We start from the raw sequence: 15841 nt of genomic DNA, 5'->3' as shown, positions 1-15841 counted from the left end.
AAATACAAAACGTGTTACTATGAAGGAAAAAATTATTCAAGAGAATGCAGTGGCTACACAAGAGTTAAACTGCTCACCAAAGACAAAAGACTCTCAAACCCTCAAAGAAACTGAGCTACCGTCACCTAGAATCCTTCTGCTGCCCTTCCTCCTGTGACAAACCAATAGCAAAGCAAAAACAACCAGAAAATTCTCAGCCTAACATCCTTTCCAGGCTCCATCACTGTCCCCAGACAATCAAAGGCAAGTTTCCAGCACATGCACAGGTCAAAGCCCAAGAAAAAGCTGCTAAAAATAAGAATGAGAAGCCCCAACCTATGATGCACCAATCATAGAGGAAAAAATATCAAGAAAAGAACCCTGAGGGGCGGCTAGGTGGCACAGTGGATAAAGCACTGCCCTTGGAGTCAGGAGTACCTGGGTTCAAATCCGGTCTCAGACACTTAATAATTACCTAGCTGTGTGGCCTTGGGCAAGCCACTTAACTCCATTTGCCTTGCAAAAAAAAAAAAGAACCCTATAGGCCTAGGAGGGGGCAACCTTTCTCAAGAGACTAATTCAGACTGTATAGCCCTTTCAGTATTTCTCAACACATGACCCAAGCTGGCTGGTTCTTTTTTTTTCCTGATGTAACACAATCTAGTAGAAACATGCCTCTAAATTGCTATTAATGGACATGAGCTTGCAAAAAGTTCAGGAAATGCTTCATAGGAAATATCCCTTTATGTGGTTTCTGAAAATAAGTGGTATTTAATGTTTCAACTCTAAAACTACATCATCAGGTACACATGCTCCATGAACTTTTCTAACTGAACCTAAAACAGATTGGTTATAATTGCATCTCATTACTGTGATCCTGTCTTCCTGTTCCTAGATCAATTGTAGAAAAACAAAGCACTACCACCAATTCCCAGGAGGTATGAAGCAGGACAAAAGTGCCAAAGCAGAAACCATGTTAGTACTAGGGGCTGAATGAAACTGTGCCTTCCCTGGGACATTACTCTGTTCTCTTCATGGGATTCTCTCTGCAGCTGCTGCTTAGAAAAGGAGGCTCAGGCACTTACAGATTCATATGTTGGGGGAGTTGCTGGTATCTGAGGTGGATGAATATTGGGAAAGGGCTGATAAGTCCCAATTGGCAATCCATTGAAATCCGACTGTAAGAGGAGAAAAGCAACATCATAGGTACAGTATTGTCCTCACTTTGCAACTAGGAAAGAATTCTTATTTGGGTCAAAAAAAAAAATAACAATTCAGAAGCCTATTAGAAACATAATACCTAAAACAGCTCTAAAGACATAAAGATAAGGCCTCCAATCTAAAAGACTGAATCCAAAATGCAGGTAAGCTTTATCCTCCCCCAGAGAATACTCATCAAGCTGTCCTGGTAATAACCCTTTGCCAAAAGTAAAAGCCCTTCTCCTCCTCTACAGAGTACTTTATGCAGAAAAGTTCTGGAGGACTTCTTGCCAACCACTTGGGAAACAGCTATAAAGTCCTTCTACAATGAGACCCAATGATAGTTGGGAGACTTACAAGAAAGATTTTTTTTTTCAGTCTCTCTTTTGTTTTGCTGCTTCATGATGTACAATGTAACCAATAGCCCCTTAATCAAAATAAATCTTATTTTCCGAAGTTTACATTAGATTTAATACCAGGTATTTTTGCTTCTTCAGTCTTTAGTTACAGAATGTCAAAGCTTGACAACATCTCACTATTTATACCAGAGGTCATATATGTGTGTGTGTGTATACACACACACACACACACACACACACACACACACACACTTACCGGTCCTTTTGGAGGTGGATATGAGAAAGGAGAACCTGGTGATGGCATGGGCATAGGCATAGGCAAGGGCACTGTTCCATCAGGACCAACTGGTGCAGTGAATCCACCACCACCACCTCCTCCTCCTCCTCCTCTTCCATGCCCACCTTTTTTCACATCTTCTGTGAATCCAACATCAATAAGATCTGTGTCAACTCCAGGGGGAGCTTCTGCCTGAGGTAAAAGCAGAACCAATATAATTACACCATAGTCCCAGAGGTTTGGGGGGGGGTCATCTCACAATGTAAGGAATTATGGATTTCTCAAAGTCAGAAAGAATATCTATGTTAATGAAGATAATACCATTTACTTCACTTGACCTGCACAACTCTGAAACAGGAAAGGATGGTAATTTGTAGTACACAGAAGTGGTTCAGTATGGCACATTGGATAGAGCATTGGCCTTGGAGTCAGGAATACCTGAGTTCAAATCCAGCCTCAGACACTTAATCATTACCTAGCCATGTGGCCTTGGGCAAGCTACTTAACCCCACTGCCTTGCAAAAATCTAAAAAATAAAAAAATTTTTTAAAAAATAATTTAAAAAAAGGGGGCGGCTAGGTGGTGTAGTGGATAAAGCACCGGCCTTGGAGTCACAAGTACCTGGGTTCAAATCCAGTCTCAGACACTTAATAATTACCTAGCTATATGGCCTTGGGCAAGCCACTTAACCCTATTTGCCTTGCAAAAACCTAAAAAAAAAAAAAAAAAAGTGGTTCAGTGGATAGTGCTGGACTTGGAGTCAGTCAGGCCCACGGTGACCTCCAGTCTCAGACAGTGAATAGCTGGTGACCTTAGGCAAGTCACTTAGTCTCTGCCTTAGTTTCTTCAGCTCTAAAATAGGGATAACAGCAGCTACCTTCTTCCAGGGAAGATAAGGATCACTTTAATGTGATACATGAATATTGCTGCTACTATTCCTACAGATTACCAGGGAGTCAGAGATAGAAATTTGATCCCTGCGTTACCAGTTTCTTTAAACAGAAGTCATCACATGGAATTCAGTCATTTGGAGAAGGTGATCCTACTAAGAGACCCTCCCTCTCCTCAGCACTTTGAATGGACCTATTATACTCACCATGACAACAGAGTCAGGTTCATAAGGAACATTGTAATTTTTGGCTATTTCGATCAGGTATCTCTCTACCAGAATTTTGGGTGGAGCCTCCACACTCAATTTGTGCATTAGCTGAAGGAAAAAAACAAAACAGATTACTTGGGAAACACGTACACCCATTTTCATTTCAAGATATTTCTACTATTTCTACACTAGTACACTGTTCATTACAGAGTTCTTTTGTCTTTTCATTTTATGGTTGAAGAAAAAGTAAAGTGAAAAGAAATTATTCTTCCAAAGTCATGGCAGAGTTGGTATTCACATTTTCCCTAGACACAACGAATATGTCCATCTTCTAAAAACTAATTTTTTTTGTCTTTGTCTCCTCAATGACTAGAGCTGGTTGCTTGAACAATCTGGGTGAGTTGCTAACACACTTGGAATCCATTTCTTCCTCCACTGTCCCCTTTCCAATCATAGTTAATTAAGACAGTGGAAGATGGCTCCTTGAGGAAAGGGATGATGTCATTCTGGTTAGTACATGGTAGGTGCTTCATGTGGTTGTTGAATAAATGTTGAATACAGTGATAAGACATAAAATAGGCCAACATTACAGGACTAGGATGAAAAAACAAACCACCAAAGTTACAGCCACAATATCACTGTCCCATCAATCTACTATATCTCCCAAAATAAGACAGTACTTTTATTAATTTTTGCTCCAGAAGACACATTAGGGCTTGTTTTCAGGGAATGACTTATTTTTTTCAAGTACAACAATCTAAATTTACTCAAATACTGTCATATCATCTTCTTTTGAAACATCATATCAACTCTCCAAAAACCCCAAATTCCAGTCTGAATTTCTTGCGATTCCATTTCCTGTTGACCCACTGGTCCTAGTTTCTCATGTCCAGTTAACAGAGCTCTCCTTAAATGAGCATAGAAGAGGGGCTTCCTTTCCAGTCAGATGTTATCAAATACACGTGTTATTTGTGAGCTGTGTCTATACTCCAAGTGGTCATTCAGCAATAAGTTTCAAGTCCATCTTTACATAGGCATTTACCTTCCATGCAAACTCGTCCTCTCTGGTGTTTCCAAATAATTAATTATAATTTATATGATCACTTATTTTAATTATCAATATAAATAATATTTATTTGCATTATATATTAATATTACTTTATAATTTAATATGTCTGTCATGTGTGGCAACAGATATACTAAATACATCCATTTAGCTGACTGGGGCTTATTTTGGGGGTAGGGATTATATTACAGGTATCCTGAAAAATTCATGCCAGGGTTTACTTTCCAGTTAGGATTTATTTTTTAATAGATTTTATTTATTTTGAGTTTTACAATTTTCCCCCCTAATCTTACTTCCCTTCTCCGCCCCCCACAGAAGGCAATTTGCCAGTCTTTACATTGTTTCCATGGTATACATTGATTCAAACTGGATGTGATGAGAGAGAAATCATATACGATTTATTTTTAGGGAAATATGGTATAATCCTAGTCTGTTCCTTTTTCTCCTTCCCTACAATGAAGTGTACAACTCTATATTACTCTAGGTTTCCAGGGGTCCCTAATAAAATCTGAGGTTAAAAAGTACCCTTTGCCCACTGTGCTGTTTTTTGTTTTTGACAAGTGTGTTCATTACCCTGTCATTCACGGTTCCAATCTGATTAGTCCTACACAGTTTGCCATATTCCTTGCTATACTTGGCACAAAGCTGATCCGCAACCTAGAGAGAATAAGAGAACACAGAAAAGATGCAGAAACCACTCAATGAATAACTGGAAAAAAAAGAAAAGCTCATTTTCTTCTCCACTCCCTACTAAACATTTTATCAATCTGGTGAAATAAGATCTTAGAACAAGAATTTTTTTTTCCACATGACAAAAAAATACAAATTCCCTCCCATCCTCAAAAAAATTATAATAATACTCCAGCTACACACATGAACTAAACATGGGCAGCAAACATATAGATAGATGTCTTAATATTTCTCTGAAGCATTAAAAAAATTACTGAAATCAACTGTACTCACTATTTTCAACTCAGCCACTTCAGATTGAAGTCGAGGAGCAGCCCAGATCAATGTGGACACAGACTCAGCCAGACCAGAATCAAGTTCTCTAAGAAAATATAAAAATGAAAAAAACTCCAATAACAGTGCTGTAAATTGTTTCTTAAAGACATTCTAATTTGTCTACTTTGTGAGATCAGTCAATTTAGATAAAGAAAATAACATCATGCCAGCCTTCCCAAGCCCATTCCTGCCAAAATCCCAGGGGAGTTTAACATGTCTTACTTCATGGACTGGATCAGGCCAAATCGGGCTAGGAGCAGGTCACAGTAGAGTTCCAATATCTCCATTGCTTCCACCAGGTAATCTTCTCGAATGATATGCTCCACACGGATCCGAGCCCGTTCATCCTTCCCAGCTGCCAGATAATCTGCAATCTCCTTCCTTGCTTTCTGGGCTAGTTCCGCTGTGACATAAACCATACATATTCTTTACACATTGGTAATATGTTTTTCAATCATCAGGAAAGAGGCACTGCATCTAGGTTATAAAACTTCTAAACATGAGACCTACAGAAAAGTGATTTTTCTGAGTTAGCCCGATACTCCAAATTAGCCCACTTGAGATTTTTGAGCATAGTTAATGGTTTATTACTTTTCCCTTAGTAAAATTATTTTTGCACACCCTATACCAAAATAAGATCAAAATGGGTGCAGGATGTAGATATAATAATATTATAAGCATATTAGGAGAACAAGGAATAGTTTACCTGTCAGATCTATGGAAAGGGGAGCAGTTTATGAACAAGGAAGAGTTAGAGAACATTATAAAAAACAAACTGGATAATTTTGATTATATTAAATTAAAAAGTTTTTGCACAAACAAAACTACTAGGATTAAAATATAATAAACTGGAAAACAATTTTTACAACTAGTGTTTCTGACAAAGGGCTCATTTCTAAAATATATACAGAACTGGGTCAAATTTGTAAAAAAAAATCATTCCTCAATTAACAAATGGTCAAAGGATATGCAAAGGCAATTTTCAGGAGAGGAAATCAAAGCTATCTATAGTCATATGAAAAAATGCTCTAAATCATTACTGATTAGAGAAATGCAAATTAAAGCATCTCTGAAGTACAGTTACACCTCTCAGATTGGTCAATGTAATCAGACAGGATAATGATCAATGCTTAAGAGGATGTGGGAAATCTGGGACACAAGCATTGCTGGTGGAGCTGTGAACTGATCCAATTTTTCTGTAGAGCAATTTGTAACTATGCCCAAAGGGCAATGAAAATATGTATCCCCTTTGATCCAACATATCACTACTGGGTCTATACCCTAAAGAGATCATGAAAAATGAGTAAAAACTCCACATGTACAAAAATATTCATAACAGCTGTTTTGTAGTGGCAAAGGATTAGAAATTGAGGGATGTCCATCAACCGGGGAATGGCTGAACAAATTATGAAGGAACACTACTGGTTCTATTAAAAATCAGAAGGGAAAAACTTGCATGAATTGATGCTGAACGAGATGAGCAGAACCAGAAAAAACATTGTATACCCTAACAGTAACATGGAGTAATGATCAACCTTGATGGACTTGCTCATTCCATCAGGGCAATAATCAGAGACAATTATAGGGGATCTGTGATGGAGAATAACATCCATATCCAAAGAAGGAATATAGACTTTAAATGAAGATCAAAAATTATCTTCAGTTTTTATAAAGTTGTCCTATGTATTACATAATTTTCCAATCTCCAATCTTCCTTAAGGATATGTTTTTTCTCAACACATTCAATTTTGATCTATGTATATCATGGAAACAAATAAAAAGACTATCAGATGATCTTCTGTTGGGAGGGGGGAAGGAAGGTGAAAAAGTTATAGAAGTCAAAACTTTGTGGAGAAAATGACTGGTAGAAACTACTACTGTATATAATTGGAAAACAAATAAAACATGTATATAAAGATAAAATTAAAAAATTACTTTGTTAACAACAATAATAGCAAGCATTTATTCACATACATTCACATACATGGCTCTTTAAGGTTTTTTAAGCACTTTACAAATATTATCTCATTTTATTCTCACAACAGCCCTGGGAGATAGATGCCATTATTATTCCCATTTTGTATGAGGAAATTGAGATAGATAGAAGTGATTTTTTTCCACTTTAAATTTATTTACTCTGAATTTTACAATTTTTCCCCTACTCTTGCTTCCCTCCCCCCATCCCCCACAAGAAGGCATTCTGTTAGTCTTTACATTGTTTCCATGGTATACATTGATCACACTGCTCAGTAATGGTCTAAGGCTGGATTTAAACTCAGGTCTTTCTGACTTCAAGTCTATCCTTTGACAGACTTGGAAGCTAGGGAGAGGTATATCTCTCTAGCTTTTATTAACTCTTAAGACCAAATGTTCTATGAGCCAAAAAAATGTCTCAATTTGGGAGGAACTGAAGAGTCAAGAAGTTCATGTTTGTATGTCCAGAACCTAGCACTGTTCCCAGAACTTCATAAATGCTTGCTGTTTGGTGAATGCTTTGTGAAAATATACTATGTTTTCATTATATTTGCTGTTCATTCATACAAGCTAACCTTCAAAGAGATTCAGTCACTCATCTTACACAATCTGAAAGCAAACTATCTGGGGAACCAAACTGAAGACGCCCACCAAGATCCACTGAAAAACTTGGGGAAAAAAGAAAAATTAAGTCAATGAGATGTATCAAACTACTCACTTTTCTTTTTTTCCAGCAGTTTGAGACGATTTATAACCAGGCGCAAGTTGACTCTTAAGCGTTCAGCCTTGAACCCAGAGCCCAGCATGATTTATACTTCCTTTAGGAAAAATTACAGGAGCTTGATTAGAAAGTCAAATCCTAGTTAAATAATCACAAATTCATTACAGAATTAAAGAACATTACATTTTACAGATAAAATTATAGCTTAACAGCAGAGGTGAGAATAGAAGTCAAGTCTACTAAAGCTTTGAATCTACTGCTTTTCCCTCTAATGTACACTGCCTCTAACACTTTACAGTTGCTCTAATTTAATTTTTATGCCAAGAAGTTACATATAAAAATAGTTATCATTATATCATTAAGGTAAGAATTTTGTCTGAAGTTATCTTTGCAGTGCCTTATATTTGAAATGTGATTTGATGATTTGTGATACTATTAGCATAAACATCACACCCATAAAATGAGATTCAAAAGGAAAAAATGTATAACACTAAAAATAACAAAGGTTGTTGGTCATACTCAGGTTTTATATAAACTTATTAAGCGTGTGTGGGAGACGAGAAGAAGGGTGTGAGAAGATGCCAACTATGTTTGCATCAATAAGGTAAATATGAGACATTTTAAAAGGTTTTCTGACAATTTTGTTTGAGGTAGCTATAGAAAACTATGCTGATTTATTCCAGTGACAGGAAACCAAATCCAATTCCCCTCCCTCCTGCTCTCCTGCTAAAAAGGAAAGCCCAGGCAACTCCTATTTTTACCCAACTCTACAAAATGTTAGAAAAGATGGGCAAAGTGAGTTATTAACCATATAAATTAACAAAAGTTATCTTCAGGGGACATAATCAATAAGATATATTAGAAAGAGTACCGGCTAAGGAGACAGAGGTGATGGATCCTATCTCTGAATACTCACTACCTGTGTGATCTTAGACAAGTACATTATTCTCCCTGGGTCTCAGTTTCCTTATCCATAAAATGAAGGGTTTGGATAGGATGGAGCCCTAGGTCCCTCTTTTAATTTCGATATTATGATTCTATGACCTCCTACCAATTCTGTAACAAAAGCTTCTCTACTTATTTCTTTCAATAGAATTCCAGTAGTTCTAAAATAAGGGAACATGAAGAAAATCAAATTGCTAAATAATCATTCACTAAACACCTAAGGGAACTTTCAAGGTCTGTTAGAAGTGTTATAAGGGGAACACTTTTTGCTATAAAAATGCCATTCAAAGATCTATACTGCATCCGACATACTCTTTAGGAAAAAAAGGCAAAATTAAGACAAGGAAAAAAACTACAAAGATCCCCTAAGTCTCCCAGAATCTAAAAGGGTTTGGGGGGGGGTACTAAAGAAACAAATAAGTCAGAAGTTCTAATTTGGATTTTACATTTCATTTTTATTTTTCATTTCATTTCCTGTTAATCAAGTTTCAGTCCTTAGGAAGAAACTGATGCCTAAGGCTGAGTAAATTAACCACCAACATCCACTTGTGTACAAAAATGGAGGGGGGGGGGGAAGGAATAGAGAAGAGAAAGCAAGACAGAGGGAAACAGAAAGAGGAGAAAGAAAAAGAGGGCCACAAAGGAATATATTGTCCAATCCAAGAGAAAAATCATCCCACATCAAATTCTAAAACAGGAAACTCTTTAACAAGACTTGTGGGGGGGGGCTGCTAGGTGGCACAGTGGATAGAGCACCGGCCCTGGAGTCAGGAGCACCTGGGTTCAAATCCGATCTCAGACACTTAATAATTACCTAGCTGTGTGGCCTTGGGCAAGCCACTTAACCCCATTTGCCTTGCAAAAATCTTAAAAAAAAAAGTAGTAGTCTCTTTTTAGTCAGGACAGTTTTTATTTCTCTCCAATAATCTTTCCACTTATCTTCAAAACAACTCAGTCTCTAAAAACAAGACAGTTTCTTTTAGAATAACCAAAAAAAAAATTTGACAAATATAAGGGGTACAGGAAAAAAATGGCCCAAAGACATTATTTTTTGCTTTGGGGGAAAAAAAATAATGGAAAGCATTCCAACAAATTTTTCTCTTCTTTTTATGTACCCTGAAACCCACCACCCATCAACCATATCTCAATGAACATCCAAATTTCAGCACTGAAACTAGATTAGCAAGTCAAAGAGCACACTACACTAGAGATTGTATTAACTAAAATAGTGGGAAAAGGCTTCCAGGTCAGAACTTTAATGCTGTGTTGCCAAGGTGGCTACAAAATTTTCTACATAAAAATTAGCTACAATATAATTTTTAGAGTAAGTTACAAAATTCAATACAACATAGTTGAATTAAATTACCAGTATAAAGAAATGGTTAACATCAAAAGATGATTGTAAACATAAACTGACTAGATCAATACCACTCCTTGATTCTTCTAAGTAACTTTTGCTCTGATTTTCCAAACAGCCAGTGCAGAAATTGTATAAGTTACAATTTGTTTCAAACAGTAACAACTCTTTTCCCATATTGGCTTTCCCCCCATAAACAAAGAACAATAAGGAAAAAGCTATAGTTCCAGATTACAAGATTAATTTAAAATTAAAGATTCTCTAGCCCAGGAACTCCACACAGGCAACTGAAATGAAAGGAGTCCTATTGAATCTTCTTTCCATCATGGCAATGGAGATGTTCAGGAAAGAGTAGGCCGACCAGGTTGAGGAACCTTCTAAGTGCCTGCTATGACAGGGCCTCCATTTACTACCTGAGCAATCAAGAGAAAAGAGAGACAACCCCGGGCCTCACAAGAGCCCCTAAAGAAGTCAATCCAGAGGAATACAACGTAGGAACAAATACAGTTCTAGTAGGAAGAAAGGAGAGACCTAACAACCAGTAGAGACAGAGACTTCTGGAAGGGGAACCTGAGCAGTCTGGAAGGACAGAGGTGATGAAGCATTTCAGGCCTAAGGGATACAGTTGCTGCATTAATCAGAGTTTTCTCAACAGAACCATTGCTATTGTATAAAGTGCATGCCATGCCTTTCTGGGCTCCTCTTTCATCATACCAGTCAGTATTCTACTACACTCATGTAACACCAGGCATTCTCCAAGTAATTCCATCACCTTACTTTCCAGTTCTTTGTAACTACAAATTATAACCAATACTTTTCCACTTTCTTGACTCTGAGATCTAGGCCCAGTAATGGCACTGTGAGGCCAAAGAGTATAAACACCACTCAATGACTTTTGGGGCAGTTCTAAGTTGCTTTCCAGAAAAGCTGTAACAATTTTCAGCTCCCCCACCAATGGCTTCTTCAACCTGCTGAGGTGATCATTTTTGAAAAAATTAAAAGCAAAAATATTCAATATGAATGTGAAAAATTGAGCAGATTCTAAAACTGCCCTACTTACCTGAATTACTGCAATAGCCTGCCTCAGATCTTTGTACTTCAGTCCATCCTTCACTCAGGTACTAAATGTATGTGTGTGTGTGTATGTGCATTTAAAGGTGGGTACATTTAAAGTTCTACACAGATTTATATATGTCTATATGGTCTCCCACATTAGAATGTCTTCTGCAAACTGGGATAATTTCATCTAAAGTCCTTGTTATCTGCCTCAGACACTTAATAATTACCTAGCTGTGTGGCCTTGGGCAAGCCACTTAACCCCATTGCCTTGAAAACAAAAACAAAAACAAAAACAAATAAGGTCCTGGTTATCATCCACACCCTGAATAGGGCCTAGCTAGCTCAATCAATAAATAAAAGTTTAAAGTTTTTAATAAAATATTTTTTTTAAATCTCATATAGAGTTTAGGTTGCTCGGATGAATGTAACCCCAAGATTTTCCTTGGAAGCAGCTTAAAAAACCTATTAGCTTATTTTCCTATGATTTGTTTCTTCCATCTAAAGCTAAACTGCCTGAAGAACTTAAGAAATTAGTTCTTGTCAATCCAGTTTTTACTGTATTAAAAACAATAATAAATTAATTCCCATGTAACTTATCTAGCAATAGTGGACAGAATGAAAAAATTTACTTTGAGAATACTATTCAGAAATTGCTGTTTAACCACTGAATATAGAAATGACTAACAAATTGTTGAAACCAGGAAGTACCAGAAAGGGATTCTTGGTTGGCATTCCTGTTATTCCTACAAGGACTCAGCCATAGGATTTAGGTGGAATTTATGGAATGTTGGCTTTGGAAAATTTCATTTTCTTAAAACTATAGATAACATACCCAAGAGAAAGATGCCTAAGAAACTTAACTGTTTACTTTTCCTTTGCTATTTTAATCATTTATCAAATTAATATCTAATAATCTGTCATTTTTATGTATGACAAAAATGAAATAATGGAGAAAGAAACTACAACAGGGACAATTAAAAGAGCTCTAATCTTTCCAAACAAGTTTATCAATATAAATTTGGAAAAAACATCAATGTGGATTGTCACAATTCCCTATGGAAGTTTAACCATCACAAATCAACTGCCACAATAAGATCAAGTGATCCAAAATGGCTCAAGCAACATTGAAATGATCTCCTTTGCAAGCAGAAAACCATGATAGCCAAGTACAACTGTAGTTTAGACTTGTTTGCAAAACTTGAGGGAGAAAGACACTGAAAGCTTATAAGCATTACTGATCCATAACAAAGCTCCAGTAGAAAGTAAGGGCCTGAAAAATGCTTGCTAAATGAATGAGAAGAGAAATTGAGAGGCCACTGATAACTTACAGACTCACACACTTACTTTCTACAAAATTTCTGATAATGTTCCCTGGGGTCTGAGGAGCAACCTTTCAAAGTTCTAAATACCACTGTTATATTCTAGCCCAAAAAGTCCACAGTTGACTCCCACACAAATTTGCCAAAGGGCAAAGTTAACTGCTCCAGGTTTGCATGGCTTCCTGTCACAACAATCCCCACAAGTGCAGAGTCTGGGAGACGGCAGGGGAAAGGTCAGAGCTTCCACCATAGCCTAGCCTATAGCTTACTCAATTCTACCATATCCTATCACTAACAGGTTCCCCTGTTTACTGTTTGTTGACTAAAAGGTCTGTCTGACAAAGCAGAGCAACACCCCACCTTAAAGGTTCTCCTCCAATGACACCTGTCCCATATATGTGTTAACACATGCTACAAATGAGATCACCTGGGGGCAGCAGGATGGCACAGTGGCTAGAGCACTTGGTCTGAGTTCAAATCCAACCTCAGGGGGCGGCTAAGTGGCATTGTGGATAAAGCACCGGCCCTGGAGTCAGGAGTAGCTGGGTTCAAATCCGGTCTCAGACACTTAATAATTACCTAGCTGTGTGGCCTTGGGCAAGTCCAGTATTTCCATTTCCTAAAATAAATGACACTGGGGGAGAGGCCCTATGGAGAAATGATGGGAGAAGATAGACTAGAATTCCTCAGGATGAAAGTGACTTCAAAGGATTTGAGGGGAGCACCCACATTGAAGTACCTGAATTTCTTTCCAAAGACAGCTACAGTAAACTATATTAAATAGTTGGAAATGAAACATTTATCAATTATTCTGATTAATAGTCTTACCACATAGTAAAAGATTATCAATTTTAAAGAAAAAGAACACAACACAATAAAGTTAACACAAACCATCCTGAGCTTTCTTTGGTGATTAAAAAGGCACATTATTATAATATTCCTCAGGATAAACACTGAGGAAGTGTCAATTACTAGAAAGACTCAGTTAACAGAATTCTGGATAATAAAGTAGTTTACTGTTATGTTACACCATAAATTACATTCAAAACCTTGATGATCTAACCCTTTTTTTTTAAATCGTGAACCCTGTGACATACACATAAGCAAGATTCATTTTTTATATTCTTTTCAAAACAGTCCCAGATTGGAATCACTATGTTGATCAAAATGAAAGTGTGTTTAATTGCTGTTATTTAGTCATGTCTGACTATACATATCCCCATGGTACCGCCCATGGGGTTTTCTTGGCAGATACTAGAATTTCCTTCTCCAATGGATTACGGCAAACAGGTTAAGTGAGTGACTTGCTCATAGTCACACAGCTAGTGTCTGAGGCAGGATTTGAACTCTGGTCTTCCTTATTCCAGCCATCAACCAACTGAGCCACTTAGCAGCCTCCTGAAGTGTGCCATGAAGACTTGGGGGAAAAAAAAAACCCTTTAGTCCAAGAGTATTTTACAGTGTCTAATGGAAATCTAAATGGAGCAATAAAGAGTACAAAAATACTATCATGAACTTAAGACTTCCTCCTATATGAAATAGTACTAAATTGAGTTAAGTAGGCTTGCTAAAGTATTCACAGCCTAGCAAATTCTGTATACTTCTTACCCAGACTATTTCAAAAGCAGTAGGGTCCTGAGGTAAGCACTGTTTTATGTCTAAATCCAGCCACACACACAAGGCTGACAAAGAAGCATATTTAAGCAATCCTAACAACTTAGACTGAAAGAAAAATGAGTAATGGGAAATATAATTCTTAGTTCCATTGAAAACTTTACCATTTTTTAAATTCAAACTTAAATCTAAATAATTTTAACATTTGTGTTTTATAGAATTCTTCAATGAATTCTTTCCTATAATCTCTGCTATCTGCAATTCAACAAAACACTGCTATTCATTAACAGAGGCTATAAGCACCAAATTTCAAGTGCTTGTTTACATTTTATCATTATTACAAAATTTATAATTATATATTATAAATATAAAATATTATAAAAATTATAAACACAGATGCCTTAAAAACATCATTAAAGTAGTTCGAGATGTTACACGGATAGAGAAACACTACCTAAATCAATTTATTTATTCAGTGTTAGGCCAACCAAGTGACTGAAGAATTGTTTTCCAGAGTTAGGAAAATATTAATGAATTCTTCTGGCAGGCCAAAAGAAACAATGAAAAAGTAGGAAACAAAGATGCCTAGCAGATCAAATCAAGCATTAATCCTAGAGAATAGATAATGACCCTCAAAGTCAAGCCTCTGCCATGTAAGAGCTGTTTGACCCCAGGCCAAGTTCATTTCCCTCAGAGAGGGGTTCTGAATCTTTTTTCTTAATGTGGTCTTCTCAGATGTCTTTCAATGCATAGGATGGGGGGCGGCTGGGGGTCGCAGTGGATAGAGCACCGGCCCTGGAGTCAGGAGGATCCAAGTTCAAATCCAGCCTCAGACACTTACTAATGACCCCCATTGTCTTGCCAAAAAACCCTAAAAAATCAAAATGCAGAGGAAGACATGGAAACCCAATTATACTGAAATATGATTATCACGATAAAATTAGATACAAAGTTGGCGGCCCCCGGGGCGAGTACCCCGGCTTCAGGGGGCAGCCTGGGGGCGCCTCCCCCCGACACCAGCCCGGCCCGGCGCCCGCGGGTGGGCCTCGCCCCCCCAAGGGCCCGGCTGGAAGTGAGCGGGGCTGCAAAGGCACCGGCGGCGGCCGCGGCTGAGCCCCAGGCCGGGACACGGGGGGGGGGGTCCCCACAAAGGGCGGGCCCCGCCCCCGCGGAGACCCTCCGGGGCACTTCCTCCTGGCAGCCTCCGCCCACCCGAGGCAGCTGGGGGCCCTCCCCCTCGACCCCCAAGGCCCGGGGCGCGGCACCGGCGGCGCCGCCCGCTCCCTCGCGGAGCGGCCCCGACTCCGGGGTCCCCTCGCCCCGCGGTCTCTGGGGGCGGCGAGCCCGGAGCCGCACACTCACCGGCCTGACAGCGGACGGGGCGGCGGCGGCGGCGAGGAAGGCGGCGGCGGGAGACCAGCGTCCAAAATGGCGGCTCGCTCGGCCTCAGTCCCGCTGGCGCAGGCGGAGGGATCCGCGGGGAGGGTGGCCACGCCCCCTCCCGGGGTAGGTCCGGCTGCCGGTCGGGATAAGCCAGGCCCCGCCCCGGCGAGGCCTCATTCGCTAGTGGCGATGGGCACCGCCCCTTGGAGGTCAGGCCTTGCCCCCGCCGCCCCTCCCACCTCCGGCTCCCGAAGGCTCTAGGCTGCTTCCGGGCGACGCGCCCTCCGAGCGGGGATTACTTCCCGCTGCGGAAGTCGCTGCACCTGCGGAGGGCGGCCGCGCGATGGGTCACGTGGCCTGGGTCACCGGGGTGGACACACCTGGAGCGGCGGGCGGCGGCCGCTAGTCCGGGCCGGATCCCGGGCCGGTCTGGGGCCTCGGAGGGCACCAGCCCAACCGCCATCTCATCAGCGAGGAAACTGAG

The 15841-nt window shown here is 39.4% G+C and overlaps 1 protein-coding gene across 1 annotated transcript in view; it reads right to left on the bottom strand.

Annotated features, from left to right (window-relative positions):
• IST1 (IST1 factor associated with ESCRT-III) overlaps positions 1-15575 on the bottom strand; it is a 30403-nt gene extending 14828 nt beyond the window's left edge. Inside the window, exons 1-8 of the mRNA XM_074199955.1 lie at positions 15337-15575; positions 7678-7777; positions 5208-5388; positions 4944-5031; positions 4554-4637; positions 2912-3022; positions 1795-2007; positions 1065-1157 (exon numbers count right to left, since the gene is read on the bottom strand). Coding sequence (XP_074056056.1) covers positions 1065-1157; positions 1795-2007; positions 2912-3022; positions 4554-4637; positions 4944-5031; positions 5208-5388; positions 7678-7765 — 858 coding nt within the window. The 5' untranslated portion in view covers positions 7766-7777; positions 15337-15575. The remainder of the gene's footprint in view (positions 1-1064; positions 1158-1794; positions 2008-2911; positions 3023-4553; positions 4638-4943; positions 5032-5207; positions 5389-7677; positions 7778-15336) is intronic.
• Between the last annotated feature and the right edge of the window lie 266 nt (positions 15576-15841).

Source organism: Macrotis lagotis, chromosome 1, assembly GCF_037893015.1.
Source record: "Macrotis lagotis isolate mMagLag1 chromosome 1, bilby.v1.9.chrom.fasta, whole genome shotgun sequence".
NCBI classification, from domain to species: domain Eukaryota; kingdom Metazoa; phylum Chordata; class Mammalia; order Peramelemorphia; family Peramelidae; genus Macrotis; species Macrotis lagotis.
The sequence above is the reverse complement of the archived record's forward strand: the minus strand, read 5'-3'. Positions and strand labels throughout refer to the sequence as shown.